Consider the following 22,373-nt stretch of genomic DNA (forward strand, 5'->3'; position numbering starts at 1 on the left):
TCAAAGCCTCCCGTTTTATCTACAGCAGCCATCCAATACATCAATGTATTTTTCTGACTCAGCCACTTGCATACCATGTTTGGCTAATTAACAGCTTTTTACCCAATTAAATTAAATAATTAGGTGAGCTCACGGTGAAATTTAGCAATTAATTAAGGAGAGAATTGGTTTGGGAGCAGAAATGGTGTTCATCTAGCCGCCCAGAAGGAAGTAGGTAAATTTTGGGAGAACAGGAGACATTCTTGTTAGTTTTTATTGTTACTCTTAATTTGCATATTGTCTGATGTTAAGTAATGTTTTTATTCTGAGCAAATGTGTACTTATCTAAATACATGGCTTTAAACCGTGACTTTTGTACAGTACTGTGTATATATGAGTGCATTTTATAAAAATCCACGTCAATTAACATCTGACTTCTATGAATGTAAAAGTAATATGCAAATAGTTCATCGATAGACAGTTTGGTTTACACTGCCCTCTAATGTTCACATACAAACATGACGCAGTGTAATCTACCAATAGGAAAGTTTTACTCTGGCCAGTGAGAGTTACGCCGCAAGTATGCTGAGGAACAAATCTGAAGGGGGTTTCATGATGTCCACTGTCTGATTTACTTTTGAATACGTCTGAATCTTCCTCCTCTTGTTTTTTGTCATCGTCTGCTTACCCGACTGTATCTTTTTCTTGCCGTGTGATACATGTTGAGATTTGGCTAATGCTGCTGATGACAGTGAATGAGGAATATTGTGTGCTCATCTAAGAAGCACATGTTTGCCGTTAAACACACAGATATACACTGTATGGATGAAGTACTGGAACATGCCCCATCATTGAATTCAGGTGTTTCATTCAGACCCAGTGCCACAGGTGTATAGAATCAAGCACCAAGTCATTCACTCAGGTTTACAAACGTTTGTGAGAGAATGGGTCATTCTGAAGAGGTCAGTGAATTCAAGCGTGGTTCTGTCACAGTATGTCACCTTGGCAGTAACTCTGTGAAATTTATTCCCTGCTAGATATTTCATGATCAACTGTAAGTGGTATGATTGCAAAGTGGAAGCGTTAAGGAACAACAGAAACTCTGGCATAAAGTGACAGACCAAAAGTAACAGATGGGGGTCTCTGAGTGCTGAGTCGCATAGTGTGTAAAGGTCACCAACGCGCTGTTGACTCGGTAACTGCAGAGTTTCAATCTTCCTCTGGCATTAACTCCAGAACAAACACTGTATGCATCAGAAGCTTCGGGAAATGGGCTTCATGGCTGAGCAGCTGCATGCAAGCCTCACGTCACCAAACTCAATGCCAAGCGTTGGATGAAGCTGTGTAAAGCACGGCACCACTGGACTCTGCAGCAGTGGGAATGGGTTCTGCGCAGTGACGAATCACGCTTCTCTGCTGGCAGCCTGATGGATGAGTTTGGGTTTGACAGATGCCAGGAGTTATGCCAGGATGCCATTGTTATAGCTGCAATGGGGGACCAACTCCATATTGATGGCTATGGACTTAGAATGTGACGTCATAAATGTTCCTGTAGGTGTAATGACCAGGTGTCCCAATACTTTTGTCCATATAGTGTAATGCAAACATTTATTAACGAAGTTTTATCAATATCTGTTACATTCATTGTTTGGTAATTGTTCAATTCACAAGAGTTTAATTTCTATATGCATCCGTAAATGGTAAAAATAATTACATTAGTGCATCAAAGGAGCTCTTGTAGTATTGAAACTCGCCTTGGCACCCACAGGAAAGTTCCTTTGCAAGTATTCTGTAGCAACAACAGTTTGTTAGAATTAAAGTTTCACCAAACCGGCTCAAAGAGGTGGAACAGAATGATTCTGCAATTCCAGCATAAATCACTTTATTCAACTCATTTTTAAATTTCCATCCGTATTATATAAATAGCCAAATATTAAAATAAATAAATAAATATGTTGATAAATAAACATGCAAATTCACAAGAATTCACAAAAATGTGAAAAACCACCAATGTGGCTGTTATCCTCCTGTATGTATTATACAGGGAATATTTCAGATATGTAAAGAATTGGTCCTATAAAACATTCAAATACAGGGAGGTATTTTGCGCTGAAGTGCCTCGATTACAATGCTCCGGTATCTTATCATGTGTGCGCCGAACTTGTATGTTTGCAGGTTCGACACACTTCATTCCCATGTTGGACAAACTTCAAGTAGGAATTTATGATCGAAGTCTTGTTTTTTTCTATGTAACCGGATGCTACATTTCGGAAGAAGCAACCAGCTTTCACCTAGCAATGAAAAGACAAAAAGCACATTGTGAGTTAAACTTATATGTATGCCAGCAAAATGATCAAATGTACAGTATTACCTATGACATATATATATTTTATTCTTTTTCTGGACTGCAGGGATAGACTGTCCTCAGAGCAACTGGCAAAAGGACCCGCGCTCAGGGGTCCGATGGTGAAATCACACTGCCGACACCACGATTTGAACCAGTGACCATCTGGTTCATCATAGGCACAGGGGTCTGACCCACTGAGCCGTATTTTGGCATATATACAAAGGGGTGTCCTTAGGACAGCCTACATCCAAACTTGAAGCAGACCGTGGGGCTTTACATGAGGGGTGTGCAGATTATCGTCTTTAAGCTCATAAGTGATGGAAACCTTTAGCTAGAAATACCCAAGAAAATTCAGGAGTTTAAAGATTTACATTGAGCATAGAACAGTGCTTGTGCAATGTGCCTAACAAGGCAAATATAAAATAAGCAAATGAGGAAAAACTAGGTTTAGACTGAAGGAAAGGTAACAACTGCTAAATGCAAAATACCCAAAAGGTTTTGGCTGCGTGCTTCACATCTAGCTAATCAACATGTCTGGCACTCACCAAGTTTGTGCTGTGCTCCAGTTGCTCTATATTCCGCAGCAGCTTTGAGCGAATTTCACGTATCGTCTTGCAAACTGATTCCTGTGCAGCAGGGTTGCAGGTCACGCTGTTCACCATGGTCTTTAGCTCTTGGGAAAAGTTTCCCATGCAATGGCACTGTAATACAATGCGCAGTTTTAAATAAAAGGTAATAAAAAAATAGATTAAAAAAAAAACAATACAAATAAATGCTAGTCTTAAAAAATTAATATTGAAACTACACAAATAGTAGCAGAAGTGCTACAAAAGAAAAATATATAATAATGGCTGTTTATCACAAAACATACTTACTGTATTCTTTAACATTGACCTTCTCGGCAAGGAAAGTTGCGTTGTATTCTATAGGGGAGAGACATAAACAAGTCAGAAATAAAGTTCAGCTATACAGTACTTACTTCTGGTATTGATATAGTCTAGTGTTTCTCATTCTTAAGCACATTGCTGCAGCCTGAATTTACACTCAGTCTCAGTTCTGCATTTTGATCATCCGATTCCACACGACGTCGACGAGACACTTCATGCTTTCACTCCAATGGCGTCTTGTCGTAGAGCAAAAGAATGTAAAAAGAGATTACTTACAAAGCTGAAATGGCCCTGGTGATGTTCAAGCTGTTGAAGATGTTTTGTTAATTCCACAAGTAGGCCACATCCATTGGCCAAAAGTACGACGACACAGAGGATGAAAATGTTTTTCATCATGTTTGGTTTTAGAGATCTCTCAGCTGATAAAGAAGCACATTTTATAGTGCCTGCATAGGAAGTTTGGGTGGCAACTGAGAAAACCTCCATGACAAAGAGAATGCGTAATTGCACATAAATAGCATGAATTGGGGTATATGCACTCCCACTCAGGAACTTTCTTAGCTGGGTTTCTTTCGCAAGCCAAACCCTTCAGGTAGATCAAGTGATATCTCCAAATTTCCCAGAAATTCAGGGGCCCCTGAATAGGAAAAACAATAAAGCACATGTCCAGGAAATGTTGTGCATCTGCTTGGTAAATTCTACTGTGACCCCCCCCCCAGAATTTTTAATTACACCTCTGATCATGGGATGGATGGATGGATAGATGAGATCTCTCCAGTGAGCCCTCTGCAGGCTCGGGTGAGGGGCTGCTGTTTCAGACCCCCCTTTCCTGCCAGCTGCTGCTATGCTTTTTCCACAGTTGCTCCAGTGCTTTTGGTCCAGCTCAGTAACATGAAGGCCGAGACTCTTAAAAGGTCACCGAGGGGCCCTTTTAAGGAACTAGGGGCGCCTAGAACAATCTATGATAAGCTCTTTAATTTTCTCTATATTGAGAATAAGATCACTGTTCCCTCCTTAGCAGGTTTTGTCGTTTACCAGTGTCCAGGGGCGTTGCTAGAGATTTTGGGGCCCCCAATCCAGTTATGTTCCAAATTTTTTAGGCCCCCTGTCACTCGGGGGCCCTTGGAATCATCCTAAGTGAAGTGCCAGGGGCCATGAAATCATCCACTGATCTGTTTGTATATATATATATACACACACACACACACACACACACACACACACACACACACACACATTTATTCATTACCCCTGGACCATTCTTTTTTGGGGGTGGAGGGTAGTTAAGAGCCTTGCATAAGGACCCAGTGGAGGTGAAATCATGGGCACAAGCACAGAGTCTTAACCTGCTGTGCCAACGCACCAGCTCCATGAACATCTAGATCTATTTGTTAATAAAATACTCAGCTTTCTTTTCACAGGGCCACTTTGTACTCAGCTCACCAACAGCAACCAGCCATTATGACATTTCAAAGTAAACTTTATCGTCAACTATATATTTCCAAAGAAAGGACCCACACACCAACCAGACCATGCCTGTACTTTTGTTGTGATTATACTTGCGATTTGCACATTTATGGACAGTATGAGCGATAATTAACACTGGATGTTATGTTTTCAAGTTAGCAAATAGTTCACAGCACCTAAAGTCTACCACATAGACTCAATACTTTGGAAATCGGTGAGACAGCAAAAGTGTTCAATTTTTCCTGATATTACTAGTACTGATGCAAGATAGTTACTATTAGAACTGGTGCAATTGCAGCTGGCTTTCATCTGCATGTCAATAAAGACGTGGGCATTAATTCAGTTGTGTGCAGTGTACAACAATGCATATCTGTATATAATTAGCATATACTGTAATTCAAATACGAGTTGATATTGCCATTAAAAACATAAGGACCACTAAATTATGTTCAAACTGAAGTATGCTCATTCATTTGCATTATTGGTTTTTACTTAATTTCCAGAGCTGTTAAAGTTAATGGATTCAAAGGAGTTCAATCCAACAATTAATTTTTTACTACAAATATAGTAATAACAGTCCTGGCTTTTCATGCAGTCTGACTTTTTGCTTCTCTTGCTAATAACACGTGTCGCCATGTCTCCTGTGCACTGAGAACGACTCGCGAGCTGATCGTAATAGATAAGGATAACTGCCTCGAGCCGCTTTTTTTCGCGCGTGGCCGTGGGGCTTCTTGCAACGGATGTGACGTCACCGATATGCGGAAGCGCGAGCGGGTCTGCAGCCTACAGTAATGTGAGTCGTTGCTTTACATGCCGTCAGTATTTTCAGCGCTGAAAGAGTCGCCGTCTGCTCTCTCGTACTGTATCCGCATAATCCTGTGTATGTATATTTACATAGATGGCTATCAGCAGTGACGCGACGTGAATAAAGAGCGGACTGCTAGTGTAGCTAATTAGCTAAGTCGCTAGCTAAGTTTGGAAACTTCCCTTTCAATGGCTTTCTTGGTTCACGGTGCACTGCACGGTTCAGCTTTAAATTAACACAAACTGCCTGACTACTTAATCCAGATTCCCTTTGCCATGTGTGATAGTGTGTTTGAAAATGCCTTATAGTCATGCAAATTTCGTTTTTCGTCCATGAAGTTGCCCAGAGAAATCCGCAGAAAGAAATAGCCAAACAGTCCCAAGATGTCTAAAATTGAGAAGATGAGCATCCTGGGTGTAAGGAGTTTTGGCGTGGAGGATAAGGACAAACAAGTAATATCATTCTTTACACCTCTGACTGTGTTGGTGGGACCCAACGGTGCCGGAAAAACGGTAAGATGTGGGTAAAATCCCCAGTATGAGGCTGTAATATAACCAGTTACTTTTCACTACCAATTTTAATACATGCGATATATACGCACATGCATACTCATCATTCCTAGATAAGCCTGTAACTACTCCCTTGATCATTTTGTGGTTTTGTTAAAAAAAAAAAAAAAGAATCTCCATATAGCCTGTGGTTCAAAGAGTGTCTTGCATCCTGTGAACTGCATTTTCTATGTACATTCAAGTTGTTCCTAGAAAAATATGATGTTCATGTTTTTTCTGACAGGCTTGTGTTTTTACTCAGAAATGTATAAATAAAATTCAACTTTGCATGGCCCCACTACCCAACTCTGATGAAACATCTGGTGCCTTTTAATGTGATTTTTATGTATCATCACTCTTTTTTTTGTATGTTATGAATGCCAGACCATCATTGAGTGTTTGAAATACATAACATCGGGAGACTTCCCCCCCGGCAGCAAAGGAAATACTTTTGTCCATGATCCAAAGGTAAGAACTCAGCAGTGTGTTAAGTTGATTCGTACTGATTACTTAAAACACACATTGGTTAATTTCTTCAAATTTTTTTTTCTTTCATATTGTCACACAGACTGTTATATGGGCTGTGTGTGGCTCGCTGGGTTTGTCATCAGAAGGTCACTGGTTCAAATCCCAGAGTTAGCAAAATGATGTCACTGTTGGGCCGTTGTGCAGGGGCCTTTAACTCCAGTGGCCCCCGGGACTGACAGACACTGCTTTCATGCTGCTTTGGATACTAATATTAAATATATTTGGCCCTAAAATGTGTGTGTGTGTTTTTTCCTACAGGATGCTCACGAAACGGACGTACGGGCCCAGATCCGCCTGCAGTTACGGGACGTCAACGGCGAGCCACTGGCCGTACAGAGGTCCATGCAGTGCACCCAGAAGGGCAAGAAGACCGAGTTCAAAACACTGGAAGGTGTCATAACGAGGTTCAAGTACGTTAAAATCCCTCTGCTGTGTCTCTCTGCATCGAGGCAAAACTTATCTACTGATTTATGTATGCTGAAGTTTGCAGATGCTCCTGTATCACACCACTTACATTTAATCCTCTTTTGTATACCTTTGATCTCATGTTTATTCTCTGTCTGCATTATGATGTCATTATAAATAAATTCTAATTCCGATTTAGATCTTGTACAACTTGGATTGTTTTCCTGACTGATTTTCTGCAGGTTCTCTGGACCCGTTTCCAAGAAAGTAGTTGGTCTGGAGTTCTGACTGTGACCTTTTTGTGATATTATTTATAGCTTATTTGCCAGTGGTCACCTTGCACTTGCCCAGTCTTCAGGTGGCATACACGTCACCGCATGTCATTTTCGTAATGGCCTCGGTAAACGAAAAGCGTCTCCACGATAGTGACCCGCGAGTGTGCCCTCTGCGCCGAGTCCTCATGCATCGTGATCCGTTCGTACTTCCAGGCACGGGGAGAAGGTCAGCCTCAGCTCAAAGTGCGCCGAAATTGACCGCGAGATGATCACGGCGCTGGGGGTTTCCAAAGCGGTCCTCAACAACGTAATCTTCTGCCATCAAGAGGAATCCAACTGGCCACTGAGTGAGGGGAAAGCCCTCAAACAGAAGTTCGATGAGATATTTTCCGCTACGAGGTACTGTGGTGGAGTATGGGGGCTGTTTGGAAGATAAGGGTGTCTGTGGTATTTATTTTGGCATGTCTGTGATCAGCCTTTAGAGACACTTCCGTTCTTCATCTAACCGCTTTACCTTGGGCCGAGTGGTGAGGGGTCCTGGTCCCTATCCCTCTTTGCAGGATTCCCGTGCTGGAACGCGGAAAGAGCTTCCTGCAATTCAGTATATTTGCACGCTTCACAAGTTGTCTGAAGGCTGGTTTTGTAGATAGTATCAGTGTTTTCGTTTGAGGTTTTACTTCATGTTTCCTTTCTCTGCTTTTGTGTTTCTGCCAAATAAGCTATTTTAGCTACTGGCATCCTTCCATCTGTTTGTAAACTGGTCCACGATCATTTGACCACGGACAGCTTTGCATCAGTTCTTTGTCTAGGATATGTGTGGTGTGTCGTCTTCAGATACCTTACAAATAAACCATGTGATGGTGGCCTGGTGGAATTAGGGTTGTGCTTGGATTTTTCCAAAGTTAGGATGGATGCATCTGTTTAGTCCTCTGCGCAGGGTTCCCCAATTCTGGTCCTGGGGGGGGGGGCACACCATTTGCAGATTTCCCTGTTTAAACATGCATAATAAACCTGGTAATTAGCTAAGTAACATGTGTTTCGAGCAAAAGTCTGGAGGATGTTGGATTCTGGGCCTCCAGGACTGGAATTGGGGACCGGTGTGATTGTGTACGTGGTTGGACTGTAGTTCTGTCCAGGGCGTCCCCTACGTTCCATGGAGATATGTAAAATATGTATGTATATTATTTTTGCAGTAATATACTGTTTGGGAAACTCCTGATGAGGATGCATTGATTCTGTGTCACGTGACCGTCAGGTACATTAAAGTGTTGGAGACCCTGCGGCAGCTGAGGCTGAAACAGGCCAACTGCGTCAAGTCCTGCCAGCTGGAGCTGAAGTACCTGAAGCAGAACAAGGAGAAAGCCCAGGAGATACGGGACGCGCTCACCAGCAAGGAGTCGCAGCTGGCTGCCTCAAAGGAGAGTGTGCGGCGCATCGAGAGCCAGATCGAGCCTCTGGAGGCGAGTCCCTGCCGGCGCTGAGTCAGCCCTCACCTACGCACACCGCCTCTCGGGAGGGGGAAGCAGCGGCACATTGTACTTTGCGTGAATTCCGTCGCCCGAGCGGGTTGCACTGTTGTCTGACGCCTCCATGATTGTGGGTTCTAGCCCCCCCCCCCCCTGGCTCAGCGTGTGTGAGGTTCTGTGCATTCCCCCATGTGTGTAGGTGAGATTGTCTCCTGAGGGCCCGAAATTCCTCTAATGGGGTGCATAGTTTGTTGTTGTGTGTATAGAAATCTAAAATGAATTTAGAACGTTTTATGTATTTTGCATATTTTAATTGTGTTTTATTTTACAGCCTCTCCCCAGGTGGCAATGGTGTTACGTTCTGATAAAACAAAAATATCGTAAGGCGAAAATGCATTTTAATACAGTGCACCTAACCTAACAAACGTCGTGTCCTAGCCTACCTTAAACATGCATTTACAAGCTTACGTTGGCCTGCAGTTGGGCGAAATCATTAGCGCGAAGCCGATTTTATAACGAAGTGTTGAATGTCTCATGTAATTTGTCGAATAATGTGCTGAAAGTGAAAAACATTTTCCCATCGTAAAGTCAAAATATCGTAACACGGACCATCGTAATCCAGGGAGCGTCTGTCTGTATTTTGAGGGGGGATATCACTTGTAAAAGACCTTTTGGAGGGGGGTGCTGTTTATTGCCTGCGTTTACAGAGGTTGTGGATTTGAAACGACTGTGAGCTCAGTTCAGTTGTGTGTGTTGTGTGTGATTGGCCGGATTCATGTTCAGTTGTGCGTGTTGCGTGTGATTGGCCGGATTCATGTTCAGTTGTGCGTGTTGCGTGTGATTGGTTGGATTCATGTTCTAGCTGCCATCCAATGCTTCACTTTCCGGCCCAGACTGAAATCCTCTTCTGTAGGGATCCCCCACATTTTGGCCTCTGGTTTACGTCGAACGAAAATGTCGCGGATGAGTAACACGGCTGGGATGGAGGGAGTGGGCGCTGGTTAGTGATGGATTGATTAGCAATATTGAGAGTAATTGCTTGCGTTTTTTTCCCCCAGATGTAAACACAACGTGCAAATGTGACGGGTCATAAATAATTGAAAATAGATATTTTCGGAATTTATCCAACCCCACCGCAAACTGGAAAACTGGTCTCAGACCAGTACCGCCACTCTACCGGATAAGTGCTTATCGAAAATGAACGGTTGACTTCTAATTGAAGAGCCATGAATTGGGAATGGCAGGAATGCAATTATGAATAATTTGGTTTTTATCGTAAATGTCTGTAATATGCAGGCTGCAAACTGTGTTTGTCCTTTTTTTTTTTTTTTTGGTTGTTTAGAATCGGCTGATGGACATTGATACTAATCTGGGCAAAGTGATGAAGCTGGACAACGACATCAAGGCCCTGGAGAGCCGAAAGAAGCAGATGGAGGAGGACAATCGGGAGCTGGAGGAGAAGATGGAGCAGGTACATTCCATCGCGGCGCGATCGGCGACGCGGGATTACCCAGGGATTTCAATGGGAATTAGGCCAGCGGGCCGTTTCTGGCCAAACACAGGACCGCGGTAACGCCGTAAATGGTCACAGAAGGATGAGCGTAGCCTGAATGCTGTGACCTTCTCACAGAGGGGATGTCGGTTATAACTCTGAAGTTGCAACTTTACTCACTTCAGTCCTGGGAAAGAATGCGGGTTTACACCTGGAATCTTTGGTGATAGAAAAGGACAAATGGCAGAATGGCAGGCCGCCAGGCCGCAGAGAGTGGCCACTGCGGGGGCAGGCGTGAGATCCTGCGTCTGAGGTGTGAATGGTCAGTGATGACATCTCAAGGGTTTTTTTTTTTGTTCTTTTTTTAAGTTGGGTGCATTCGCGTTCATGTTTCGGTCACATATCTGACGTGTCACCATAGATATGCTGTGATAGCATGCAGTACGTAGGCTAAGTGTGAATTGGGGATTTCTCGTGACAGATCAAGCGTTGAATTTTGAGTTGGTTTTCCACTCAGAGCAATCATTAGCAAAGAGCTATAATTTGTTTCCCTAGAAAGCTGGTACTGTTACAAAAAAAAAAAGAGTGGCATATTGAAAAAGTTGTAAGAGATATCTTAGCAGCTGTTTGTGTTTGTCATCTTTTAAGTGATTCAGTGTGGTGCCACTCTGGTAAAAAATGACTCAACGCAGTGATACTACCATGACTGGTGTGGCCCAGAGGTGTGTGTGTGGGGATTAGGTTTATATTACATTGTGGGGAGCAAATGGGACCATTTTTCAGGTCAACCACAAAGATCTGTGAATACAATCAAAAAAGTAAAAATGCCAGAAGTCTCTTATTTTGTTTGGTTACTAATGGTTAGGGATGGGTAGGGGTTAAGGTTGTCATGTTGGGATTAGAGTTTTCCCCATAGAAATTAATGGAGAGTCCCCACAAGGATATAATTACAAACCTGTGTGTGTGTGTGTGTGTGTGTACACATACACTGTAACCTTCCATTGGATAACTGTATATGGATTTTTATAGAACTTCTACGAATCTTATCTGGGGTCTGATCAATTTAATCATTATTGTCTGTTCTGTGAATATGATCTTTATGAGCAGACGTGAAGTGTATGTTTGGGATTGTATGTATGGTGCCGAGGGGTTTTCCACAAAGGAGATTTTCCTTGACGCCTGGATAACAGAAGCCAAATGTGAAAACTGTCCAATAGGAGGAGAGGTAAGTGATATTCCTATTGGACAATCCTTACATTTGGCTTAAGTTATCCGGCTAATGAAGAAATCCTGCTTTGTGGAACAACCCTCAGGCCTTTGTGAAGCTGACGGCTGTTGATGATCGTGATGTTTTTTTTTTTTTTTTTCCCCGCTTAGGTGTTTCAGGGTACGGATGAGCAGCTGCAGGAAATGTACCAGAACCACCAGAAGACCGTGCGGGAGAAGGAGAAGCAGCTTGCGGAGCGCCAGCGTGAGGTGGAGCGGGTCGGCCGGGAGTGCCAGCAGCTGAACCGCCAGAAGTCCGAGCTCCTGGTAGAGCAAGGTGTGTCCTGCCCATCTCTGCTCCGGAAGCCTGCTCAGAAATCCCCGGGATCACAGCGACACGGAGTGCTGGAAGTGCTGGCGCGTGCTTATTCTGGCTGACGCCCGACGTCGCCGTTATTTTCACGGCAGGGCGTCTGCAGCTGCAGGCGGACCGCCAGGCCCAGAGCGTGAAGAGCCGCGACGCCCAGGTGAAAGCGCTGGCGTCCCTCTTGGAGATGGATGGTTACGACAGGACCCCTTTCAACGAGAGGCAGCTGCAGAGCTTCCACCGGCAAGTGAAGGAGAGACAGGACAAGGAGAACGAGGCCATCGACCAAGACATGGTGAGTCCGCATTCGATATTCATCTTATTGCTGTCATTGCTGATTAGGTTTGGTATTTGTACTGAGGTGTCCAGATGCTTTTTGTCTCTGCAAGGCCACCATAGACTTGTGGACTTAACGTGCCGGTTCCTTAAAGTGAAGTTTCACCACGTTTTCGTCCTTTTGAGTAGCAGTTGGCATCGATTATGTCCGGCAGTCTTACATCTTGTCGTTCCATTTATGATCGGGACGAAGATCTGTTTTCGGTAAAGGTTGGTCAGTGAGGGGAAAAATCAAAAAGAAGGAAAATGAAATATTAACATTAACAGCAATAATATTATTAACAATAACAGCAATAAAATGATGATAAATAAAATGCATACACCTTACATACACATAGTTATGTGACGTATATCAAATAAATTAGCAAATGATTACATGGCAACGCAGCACAAATAACCACAGTCCCTGTCTTGATCTTTGGATATCCGTCTTACAAGCTCTTTCTTTTCTGCCTCTCTAGCGAGAACTGCAAGAGAAGGAGGCATCAAAACAAAACAGCATTGACGAGATTCGGGACAAGAAGACCGGATTGGAGCGCACCATCGAGCTGAAGACCGACATGCTGAACAAGAAGCAGCAGGAACTGAGGAACATCAAAGGGGACCTTCACAAGCTGGAGGGCTCTTCGTCGCGCCTGCAGGAGCTGGAGCAGGAGCTGGCCAAAGCGGTGAGGCCCGACGACCACGTCAGGGAACTTTCCAGAACCCTCGTCGCCTTCCGTTTCTTTTTTTTTCCTTCTTGTCGGAACTGAAACGCCCGTGTCTCTGCGTGTCACGTGTCGAAGGAGCGAGACCTGGAGAACGCTACGCGGGGCTCGAACGTCGACGCGCTGAAGGAGGAGGTGCTGGCCCTCCAGAAGGAGAAGGGGGAGCTGGACAAAGCTCAGCGCAAGCTGGACCAGGAGATGGAGATACTGAACACTCACACCACGACTCGCACGCAGATGGAGATGCTCAAAAAGGACAAGGTCGGGGGTCACCATTATCCTCTCCCTGGACGTTCCAGTACAAATGCGTTCTACTAATGCATTTCTAATCCGTTGATTATTTCTAGATGGATAAAGAAGAACAAGTGAGGAAAATTAAGTCCCGGCACAATGAGGACTTGGTCTCCCTGCTGGGATACTTTCCCAACAAAAGACAGCTGGAGGATTGGATCCATTCCAAGAACAAAGACATTCGCTCCACGCGGGAAAAGCTCATCAAGCTGAAGTAAACATAATCGCCACGTAAAAACAGCGAGCTCTGATCTTTGTTTCTGTGGAAGCCTGTTTGGAGTCTTTGTACTGTACTGTCTCAGGTAGAATCCACAGCATCACTGGTTTGCCTGTGCTTTCAGCAAAGACCTGGCCTCCAGCGAGCAGAACAAGACCCACAGCGCGGGGCTGATCAAGCAGAAGGAGCAGCAGCTGTCCAGCTACGAGGAGCGGCTCTTCAACGTGTGCGGCAGCCAGGACTTCGAGAGCGACCTCAGCAAGCTGCAGGATGAGCTGGAGAAGAGCTCCAAGCAGAGAGGTAACATCCTTCTCGCAGGACGAGGCGAAGCAGAGGGCAGAACCATAGCTGGGCTGGTAAATTTCTGACTGTAGCCCACGTTAACCGATTCTGTCAGACTTATTCATGTGAAACGTAGATGCTGGCAGAAAGACAGTGATGTATTTCCCAGTTTGACTCATCACCTCCTCTCCCAATCTAATCCCAACTCCACCTACATCAACCTCTACAATCTCTAGACCTCCCTGTACACTCCCCACCCCAGCGACGGTGGACCGGTCCCAAAACCCATCTGGGGAATACAGTGAACTTTTAATTTATCTCTGATGTGAGAAGTTATTACACCCGACTGCAAGAATTAGTGTAAATACATATTAGCTGATATTTAATATTGAATTCTTAAGTATTGAATTTTGTTTACAGCGGTCTTCATTTATTTTCTTGTCCCTTTCACGGGACTAAATAAATACTGTGACGCCGTAAATTGCTATCAAATAAAGAGTGGAGCGTTTTACGTGACAAAAGATTCCGTAAATACTTTTTCTAAGACTTAAAAGCCATTCCTATTTTTCCTTTATATTCTTCATAGTTTTGTCAGTGTAGCTGTGAAGTGTGAATTTTACTCGCAGAATCCTGGGGATACCCCTGAAATTGAGATTTCGTTCATCTCGCTCATTTGACTTCCCCCTTTGGGTCTGATTCCTCCCAAGGTTTCTTCCTTCTAGGGAGTTTTTCCCTTGTCACTGTCACCTCTGGCTTGCTCACTGGTGGCCTTGGGCAGGGGTAATGTAAAGCGCTTTGAGACAATGTCGCGTGAAGAGGCGCTACGCAAATAAAATCGAGTTGAACTGAATAAGACGCATGTATGAGTGCTGACTGCTGGCCCTCGAGCGGCGTGTTTCTGCCGTGCGCGTGACGCCTTCTCGGTGGCCCAGCCATGCTGGCAGGTGCCACGGCCGTCTACACGCAGTTCATCAGCCAGCTGACGGAGGAGGAGGCGGAGCCCTGCTGCCCCGTGTGCCAGCGCACCTTCCCGTCGGAGGCCGAGCTGCAGGACGTCATCGGCGACCTGCAGTCCAAGCTACGACTGGTGCCCGACAAGCTGAAGAACACGGAGCAGGACCTGCGGAGGAAGGAGAGGAAGCGCGACGAGATGATGGGCCTCAAGCCCATTCGGTCAGTAGGGGGCGCCACTCGCATCAGTGGGTGGGTGGGGGGGGAGACTGGCATCATAAATATCTCCCGTCCGGGGTTTTAAATAACCAGCCCTTATGCCCAACCGTAACCAGGAAATACCCACAGTGGGCTTTCTGACTCAAACAGGATGGCCTTTAATTCACTGGCTCACACTTGGTTATACTGGTAACTCTGTAATATAAATAACATCTACTATTCATCACTTTCTCATTTGCGCTATGACCACCGAGAATGACATTTCATGAATGAATAGAAAATGCCGTCTAGAAATGTCTTTTCATCCCTTTTGTTTTTTTTTAAACCCCAAACCTAAATATTGCATCCTAAGTGCATATCATAGAGACTGCCTATCCACTGACCTTAGTAGTTACTGACTTCTGTATATAGTGGGTCTTGCTCTCCATGAGATGTACATGAAAGCAAGCTCAGCGCAAAGGGGAAGGGCAGCCGCCTTGCAGTGCGCAGTGCACTGGGGGGGGGGTTTAAGGGGCCTCAGGTGTGCCCAGTCCGGGGGCTCAAACAGGCAGCCCCCTGAGCCACACACACATATATTATTATGTTTTGATTAAATGCAGTGGCACTGCATTAAGAGCCAGACTCCATTTTACATTTACAGTATTTAGCAGACGCTCGTATCCAGAGCGACTTCCATTTTCTAAATTCAGGGACAGTCCCCCTGGAGCCAGTTGGGGTTAAGGGTCTTGCTCAAGGACACAGTGATGGTGGTGCCAGAGGTGGGCCTCGAACCCGCGATCTTTTGGTAGCAAGCGTCCTAACCGCTAGACCACCAACGCCCGGTCCGCGTGCCGCTGCAGGCAGTCTCTGTCCGAGCTGCAGGAGCGGGACCTGCCGGAGCTGCGCAACAAGCTGCAAGGCATCAACCGCAGCATCGAGAAGCTGAAGAACGACACGGAGGAGCAGGAGACCCTCCTGTCCGCGCTGATGACCGAGGAGGAGACGGCCAAGGCCTGCCTGCAGGACATCGCGCTCATGGACAGATACCAGGTCAGGAGGCTGCTTTGCTGCTCGGGGGCTCGATGCTAATGCTAATGAAGCGGAAACTGCTGATTAGAGGTAGCTTTTGGGTGGGATCCTTTAGACCTGCTGGGGTTGAGTCTTGTCGATGTTTGCGCACAGCTGGACCTGAAGGAGGTGGAGCGGAAGATCGCCCAGCATGCCGCCAAGCTCCTGGGCGTCGACCTCAACCGCACCATCCAGCAGGTCAACCAGGAGAAGCAGGAGACGCAGCACCGCCTGGACACCAGTACGTCCACGGATACCGTGCACTACCCAATCAGAAATCAGACGGGAGCAACTGAAACTTTGATTGGCCGATCTGGTGTAGTTGGGGTGTCCAGATAATCCACATCATCCTGGACACCTTGAGCTGCTTCAGGTTTTACAAACTACCTTAAACCCCAAAGGCTCCTGTGTTAAATAGTTCAGCTCTTCTTGTGCTTTGATTGGTTAGTTTCCTTGATTGAAAGACGCATCCAGCTGTTTCACATTAACATTAGTGACACATGCATGATTATAGGAGACTGACCAATCAGCACGCAGAAGTGCTTCAGTGAAGTCCAGGTCCGTTTAATTGAAATGGTAGTTTACTAACCCTGGCCTGGTTTGAAGTATCCTCCCTGACAGGGATTATTTGGTCAGCCTGCAGTGGACCTCCTCTGTGTGTGATGACCTCCTCTGTGTGGATGATGCTTGACATTAAAGCCACGGGGTCTTTTAAAGATCCTCTTTTCCCCATCTAAGTATCTAGCAAAATCGAGCTGAAGAGGAAACTGATCCAGGACCAGCAAGACCAGATCCAGGCCTTGAAGAGCAGCGTGAATGAGGCCAAGTCTGAAATGCTGCTCATCTCCAGCAACATGCAGCAACAGCAGCAGCTGGAGAACCAGTGCGTGGAGTTCACCACGGAGATCCAGACACTCCACCGGGACATCCGGGTACGCGCAGTCCCCCCTCCCCCCCCCCCAGAGCCCGAATCAGCCGGCACTGCTGCATTTACAACAGGCATGAACATTCAAATAGAGGTGCTTTGTATTTTGTATCCAAAATACAACATACAGATTCAAACTGTACTACACTGTTGCAGAAGCTTTTTAAAATTAGCACTGGGAAATTTCTTGGAATTTAAGCAAGGTTTCTTCCTTCTAGGGAGTTTTTCCCTGCCATTGTCGCCTCTGGCTTGCTCACTGGGGGCTTTGGGGCGAGGGTAACGTAGAGCGCTTCGAGACAATGTCATGTGGAAATGCGCCACACGAATAAAATCGAGTTGAGAGTTGAGTTGAAATTGCTGAGACGGCTGCTTGTGTGGGATGATAATTTTCACAACCACAAGATGACTGAGCTAAAGTGAAGAGAAATGGAAACTACAGAAATGTGTAACTGGCACATCCACACAAGCAGTGAGACTCCTAAACCACAGCACATAACTGGGCAACACAATGGACAACTACACACACAACTTAATTTCTTCCATCTGTAAATTATAAAAACATCTGTACCTCATGGCACATCTGCACCTTACCTTGTCTGCACCTATGGCACTTTATTTATTACATGGTAAATGCATATTTACTTCTGTATATAGATGTACATAAATTCATTTTTCCTCTTTTTACACTTATCCTCTGTTAGTACTTATATACTCATCCTACGTCTAGCACAGTCGGAGTTCAGCCAGGAAAACACATTTCACTGTATGTTGTACCAGCTATAACTACATGTGACAAATAAAGAATCTTGAATCTTGAATCTTGAATCTTGACCAGTAGAATATCCTTTTTATAGCTGGAATCACCTAAACTTAACTGGAGTCCTCGGGCTTCCAAATCTGCCCGGAGTGTGTCTGCTCTTCATCTGTGCCAGAGTATTTTTCCCATTCCGTTTATCGCACTTCCGACTCGCATTAATCCCCCTTGTCATGGGTACTGAGGAAACCTCGCTGGCTTCCGTGGCCCCGTCAGAATGCGTCACGTGGCCTGGAGATTTGAGTGCCTGGTCTTATCCCCGTGTGCCTTTCAGGACGCCAAAGAACAGGTGCAGCCCCTGGCAACGACTCTGGAGAAGCTGCAGCAGGAGAAGCAGGACCTGATTGAGCGCAGGAAGAAGATGATGCAAGAGGGGCAGGAGAAGGTGAACGGCTTCATAGCGTGATGCGGCTTAGACTCGCGTGGCTGCTATTCCTCCTTTGACTGTCCATGAAATGAAATGATGAAATGAGTAGAGATACATTGAAATGCTGCTTTTTGCATATCCCATCATGCACTCCTTCGAGCCACATACACACACAGCTCTGGGGAAAAAAATTGAGACCACTGTATATTTTAAATGATTTCCAATTTTAAATCCTGCTTTAATCCTGGTTCTGCTGGCAGAATGCAACACTGAACAGCAGGTTGCTTCCAGGTTCAACATTTCTAAGACAGCAGGACACAAGAACAAGGTGAAGCAGGAGACACTGGGATCGACCAGAGACTGTTACAAAGGGAGGAAGTGACGTTCTAATGCCAGAGATGGCAGTCAACTTATCTGACAGTTTCTCATGAATCGGAGGATGACATCAAGTGACCTTCAAAGGGAATGGGAAACATTAAGTGCAGGTGTGAAGTACACTGCTAGGACAGTTCGTATCAGGCTCCTAGAAGCAGGACTGAAGTTCCTTAAAGCAAGGAAGACGCCCTTCAGTAATGAGAAACAGGGAAGAACCAGGCTGCAGTTTGCAAAAAAAATATATGTATATTTTTCACAGACATACACCCATAAATTGAGAAATGAGTGAAGTAAAACATTTTGCTGTGATCTCTTAATTTTTTCCAGAGCTGTTTATACATATCCAAGAGCAAAGTTTGGGATCTGAGCACAGAGTCAGCTATTCATCGAGCGGCCGCCGCAGTATTTTGGGGGTTTAGGGCTCAGCGGAGATGTGACTATATTCAGTTATTCGGTGTCAGCTGAGGGCCGATTTGGTTGCAATATTTTGACAGTCCCTGCAGCATTGAATAATTTCTCCGTTGTGGTTGATGGTGTTTTTTTCCATTTCTTTCTTTTCTCAGACATAATTGTATTTTGCTTTTACCTCCCTGCAGATAAATGGCATCAAAGAGAAAGTAAAGAACATCACCCTTCACGAGAAGGAGATTCAGAGCTACATCAGGGATGGGAAAGATGAGTACAAGGAGGTAACTAATGCCTGAAGCGTTGGCCTTTCGCGTTGACAGTGATCGTGGGCCATCAGGTTACGTCGCGTTTTCCGTCTTCAGCAAAAAGAAGCAGAGCTGCAGGAGATCACCACCCAGCTCCATGAGGCCGAGAAGCAACGCGAGAAGATCAATAAGGACATCGGGAACATCAGGCAGGACATCGACACGCAGAAGGTGGCCTCGTGTCTTCATGCCGACTCGCCGCGGATTTCACCGGCACTTCAGCCCGCGGCACGGACGCGGATCGTGCCGTCCGCTGCACCCAGTGACGAGTGTTTCCATTGGTGTGTTCCCTTTTCATCCTCTTCTGCGGTAGGTCCAGGAACGCTGGCTCCAGGACAACCTGACATTGAGGAAGCGCATGGAGGAGCTGCTGGAGGTTTCCGAGAAACGCGCGGCACTCGTGAAGGAAATGGGAGACATGAAAGTCCTTCAGCTGCGGAAGTAAGCGACACTTCCAGCCACCACTGAAGAGGCCTTGTTTTAATTATAGTTAATTCTTTTTCTGTGGCCTTGATTAGACACGTCACATACTTTCATTACTGCTGAGTAATACTTCTTGGCTTGGGTCTGTTGAGAAAACAATCGCTAAAAATTGATTTTGTTGACTTTCCTATCTCCTATTTATAGATTTATGTAGATTGTTGTCAGTGAGACGTACATCAGTGTCAACTAATCAAACTAATACTATAACTAGACAGAGGAGAATGGCTGTATTGCCTCTAGTAGAGCAGGGCTATTCAAGTCATGGTCCTCGAGGTCTCAGCCCTGCTGATTTTCCACCCTTCCTTTACCTGTGAGCCACGTGTGATGTCTCTCTGGCCAGTCAGAATTGGTATTTATTAAGCTGCCAGGGAGGACTGAAAACAAGGCCTGCATTTGGAATCGGGGGCCAGATCTGATGAGCCCCCGGACCTGTAGTAAAACAGTCGCAGTCGTTACGAGGTCTTGGTTCGGCGCCGTCATGGTGTCTCGGCTCGGTGCGGCAGGGAGCGCAGGGAGGTGGAGCAGCGGCTGGAGGACCTGAAGAAGAACCGCAGCGTGGCGGTGGGGCGCCAGAAGGGCTTCGAGGAGGAGATCCTGCACTTCCGCAAGGAGCTGCGTGAGGATCAGTACGGGCAGGCCGAGGAACGCTTCCGGGACAAAATGATCGTCATGCGAACCACGGAGCTGGCCAACAAAGACCTGGACATCTACTACAAGGCCCTCGACCAGTAGGATGTCTCTTTTTTTAAATTTATTTCCTCCTACCTGTTGAGGGGGAGGGGGGAGTTTGTAAATAAATTTATATACAGATAAAGCATAAATCTATTTAGCAGATGCTAAATAAATTTTGAGACAGTCCAAGGAGCGATTGGGGATTAAGGCTCTCACTCAAGAGGCAAACAGAGTGTAGTCACTGCCAGCCTTGGGATTTGAACCAGCGGCCTTCTGGTCGCAGCCACACCGTAGCAGCAGTGCTCCGGCTTGTGTGTATCGGATGGACTCCCCTTTGTGCCTTTCAGATGGTTTCCCGTTTAAGTGGAATGTGTTTTCGTTTGTTGAGTCCGTGTGAGGTGCTCATGAACGGTCACCCTCTTGTCTCCCAGAACCATAATGAAGTTCCACAGCATGAAGATGGAGGAGATCAATAAAATCATCCGAGACCTCTGGCGCAGCACTTACCGCGGACAAGGTCTGTACGGGTCATGCGTTGGTCATCATCCATCATTATAATATTCTAAAGTCATCCCCTTCCATATCAGAGTTTCAGGGCTCAAAGCTAATTTACTGCTGGTGCCTCCCCACCTTAGATATTGAGTACATAGAGATCCGCTCTGATGTGGATGAGAACGCCTCAGCCGCTGTAAAGAGGAGGACCTACAATTACCGTGTGGTGATGGTGAAGGGTGATACCGCACTGGACATGAGGGGGCGCTGCAGTGCCGGGCAGAAGGTATGGGCCGCTTTCTCTTCTGTTCGCATCTGTTCCGAAGTTTCCACTGTTCCTAGATACCGTGGTGTTTAATTTGAGCACATTGCAAGAACACGGAGAACAACTGGTCTAGGTAATGAGCAATACCCCGTTATGTTTCCAAGATGATGAGAAAAGCCGGAATGTTCCATGTCATGCTTCGTGGTTTTCTGAGTAATGCGGGTCATCCTGTCACTGCATCTCCAGGTGCTGGCTTCCCTGATCATCCGCCTCGCCTTAGCAGAGACGTTCTGCCTAAACTGTGGCATCCTGGCTCTAGATGAGCCAACAACCAACCTCGACCGTGAGAACATCGAGTCCCTCGCTCATGCCCTTGTAGAGTAAGTACCCCAAAAAAATCTCCCAGCAACACCTATGCGAGTGTGTACGGAATATCTCTTTCCACATTGACTCTAATATACATTCAACACATGCTTTGTTTAGCCAGAAATGATACTCAAAAGCAGAGTTTCCCGATTCCGGTCCTGGAGGGTCAGTCTGTAACACAGTTTGCAGATTTCCCTGCTCAAACACACCTTATTCAACTCACTAGCCAATTGCCAGGTTTAGCTTGGGCAGGGAAATCTGCAAACCGTGTCACAGACTGACCCTCCAGGACCGGAATCGGGGAACTCTGCTCCAAAGTAAGCATTCTGGTTTGAGAACCCTTCCACTCAACTCCCTCCGCCAATTTTCAACCTTCCAGGATTATCAAGAGCCGATCCCGGCAGAGGAATTTCCAGCTGCTCATCATCACCCACGACGAAGACTTTGTGGAGCTTCTAGGCCGCTCCAACTACGTGGAGCATTTCTACAGGATCAAGAAGAACATCGACCAGTGCTCTGAGATCTCAAGGTGCAGTGTCTCTTCGTTGAGCTCCGACTTGCACTGAGGAAACTGTGCAAAGCCTATTAATGCCAAAGAGGAACGGGCTGTAGGGCCTGGGCTAGCTGGAGAAAACGTATTGGGTGTTATCGGTGTCTGAAGTTGTGGTTTTCCACATTGACTTAAGCAGCAGAGGAGGATGTTCCATGAAGCAGGATTTCTCAGTTAGCTCAGTTAATTTAAGATAGAAGTCAAGTTTAGGTAAGAAGCGGTCTGATTGGACAACCATGACTCCTATCTTAAGCTGAGAAATCCTGCTTCCTGGAAAGTCCTCCTCTTCTGCTTAAGTCAATGTTTAAACGTACAAGACATCTGTAGAATCAGACTGACACTTCTGTGGTTTGTGGGCCATGATACTTCCCAATTAAACATTTAGTAGGAAATCTGTTAATCTGATTTTTTTTTTCTTGACAAGTTAGTGGTTAGCACTCACAAATTACGAATCCGATTTCAGCAAGATCATTTGTAGAATTCTCGCCCACCTCCCTTCATCTTTTTGGGCTGACACTCAAATGTATAT

The 22,373-nt window shown here is 45.6% G+C and overlaps 1 protein-coding gene and 1 long non-coding RNA gene across 3 annotated transcripts; one reads left to right on the forward strand and one right to left on the reverse strand.

Moving 5' to 3' along the window:
• Positions 1-1,913: 1,913 nt before the first annotated feature.
• On the reverse strand, positions 1,914-3,614 carry LOC140582191 (uncharacterized). The gene is made up of 4 exons (XR_011985117.1): positions 3,490-3,614; positions 3,202-3,249; positions 2,872-3,027; positions 1,914-2,270 (listed from the first exon to the last, which is right to left on the reverse strand). It is a non-coding gene; the product is annotated as an uncharacterized lncRNA (long non-coding RNA).
• A 1,781-nt stretch (positions 3,615-5,395) lies between these two features.
• Positions 5,396-22,244, forward strand: rad50 (RAD50 homolog, double strand break repair protein). 2 transcript variants are annotated; one of them, XM_023838350.1, is made up of 26 exons: positions 5,396-5,473; positions 5,824-5,997; positions 6,418-6,501; positions 6,820-6,971; positions 7,455-7,640; positions 8,497-8,701; positions 10,050-10,178; positions 11,577-11,742; positions 11,874-12,067; positions 12,570-12,776; positions 12,894-13,076; positions 13,163-13,320; positions 13,448-13,623; positions 14,538-14,778; positions 15,615-15,804; positions 15,937-16,063; positions 16,561-16,754; positions 17,836-17,946; positions 18,900-18,992; positions 19,074-19,187; positions 19,330-19,457; positions 20,003-20,227; positions 20,603-20,688; positions 20,807-20,949; positions 21,175-21,308; positions 21,674-22,244. In XM_023838350.1, exons 2-26 carry the CDS (start codon positions 5,869-5,871, stop codon positions 21,858-21,860), a joined length of 3,942 nt encoding a protein of 1,313 aa, XP_023694118.1. In that variant the 5' UTR covers positions 5,396-5,473; positions 5,824-5,868; the 3' UTR covers positions 21,861-22,244. The 2 variants fall into 2 exon arrangements, with proteins under 2 accessions (XP_023694118.1, XP_023694117.1); XM_023838349.1 differs by having other exon boundaries at positions 5,449-5,560.
• Positions 22,245-22,373: the final 129 nt, after the last annotated feature.

This window comes from Paramormyrops kingsleyae, chromosome 24, assembly GCF_048594095.1.
Source record: "Paramormyrops kingsleyae isolate MSU_618 chromosome 24, PKINGS_0.4, whole genome shotgun sequence".
NCBI lineage: Eukaryota > Metazoa > Chordata > Actinopteri > Osteoglossiformes > Mormyridae > Paramormyrops > Paramormyrops kingsleyae.

What these genes read in the sequence shown, in the direction of transcription:
- rad50 (XM_023838350.1), top strand. Translation starts at nt 5,869, where the DNA reads ATGTCTAAAATTGAGAAGATGAGCATCCTGGGTGTAAGGAGTTTTGGC. An exon ending in GCAGCACCGCCTGGACACCA is followed by an intron (nt 16,064 to 16,560) that starts GTACGTCCACGG and finishes TCCCCATCTAAG; the next exon opens with TATCTAGCAAAATCGAGCTG. An exon ending in CAGCACTTACCGCGGACAAG is followed by an intron (nt 20,689 to 20,806) that starts GTCTGTACGGGT and finishes TCCCCACCTTAG; the next exon opens with ATATTGAGTACATAGAGATC.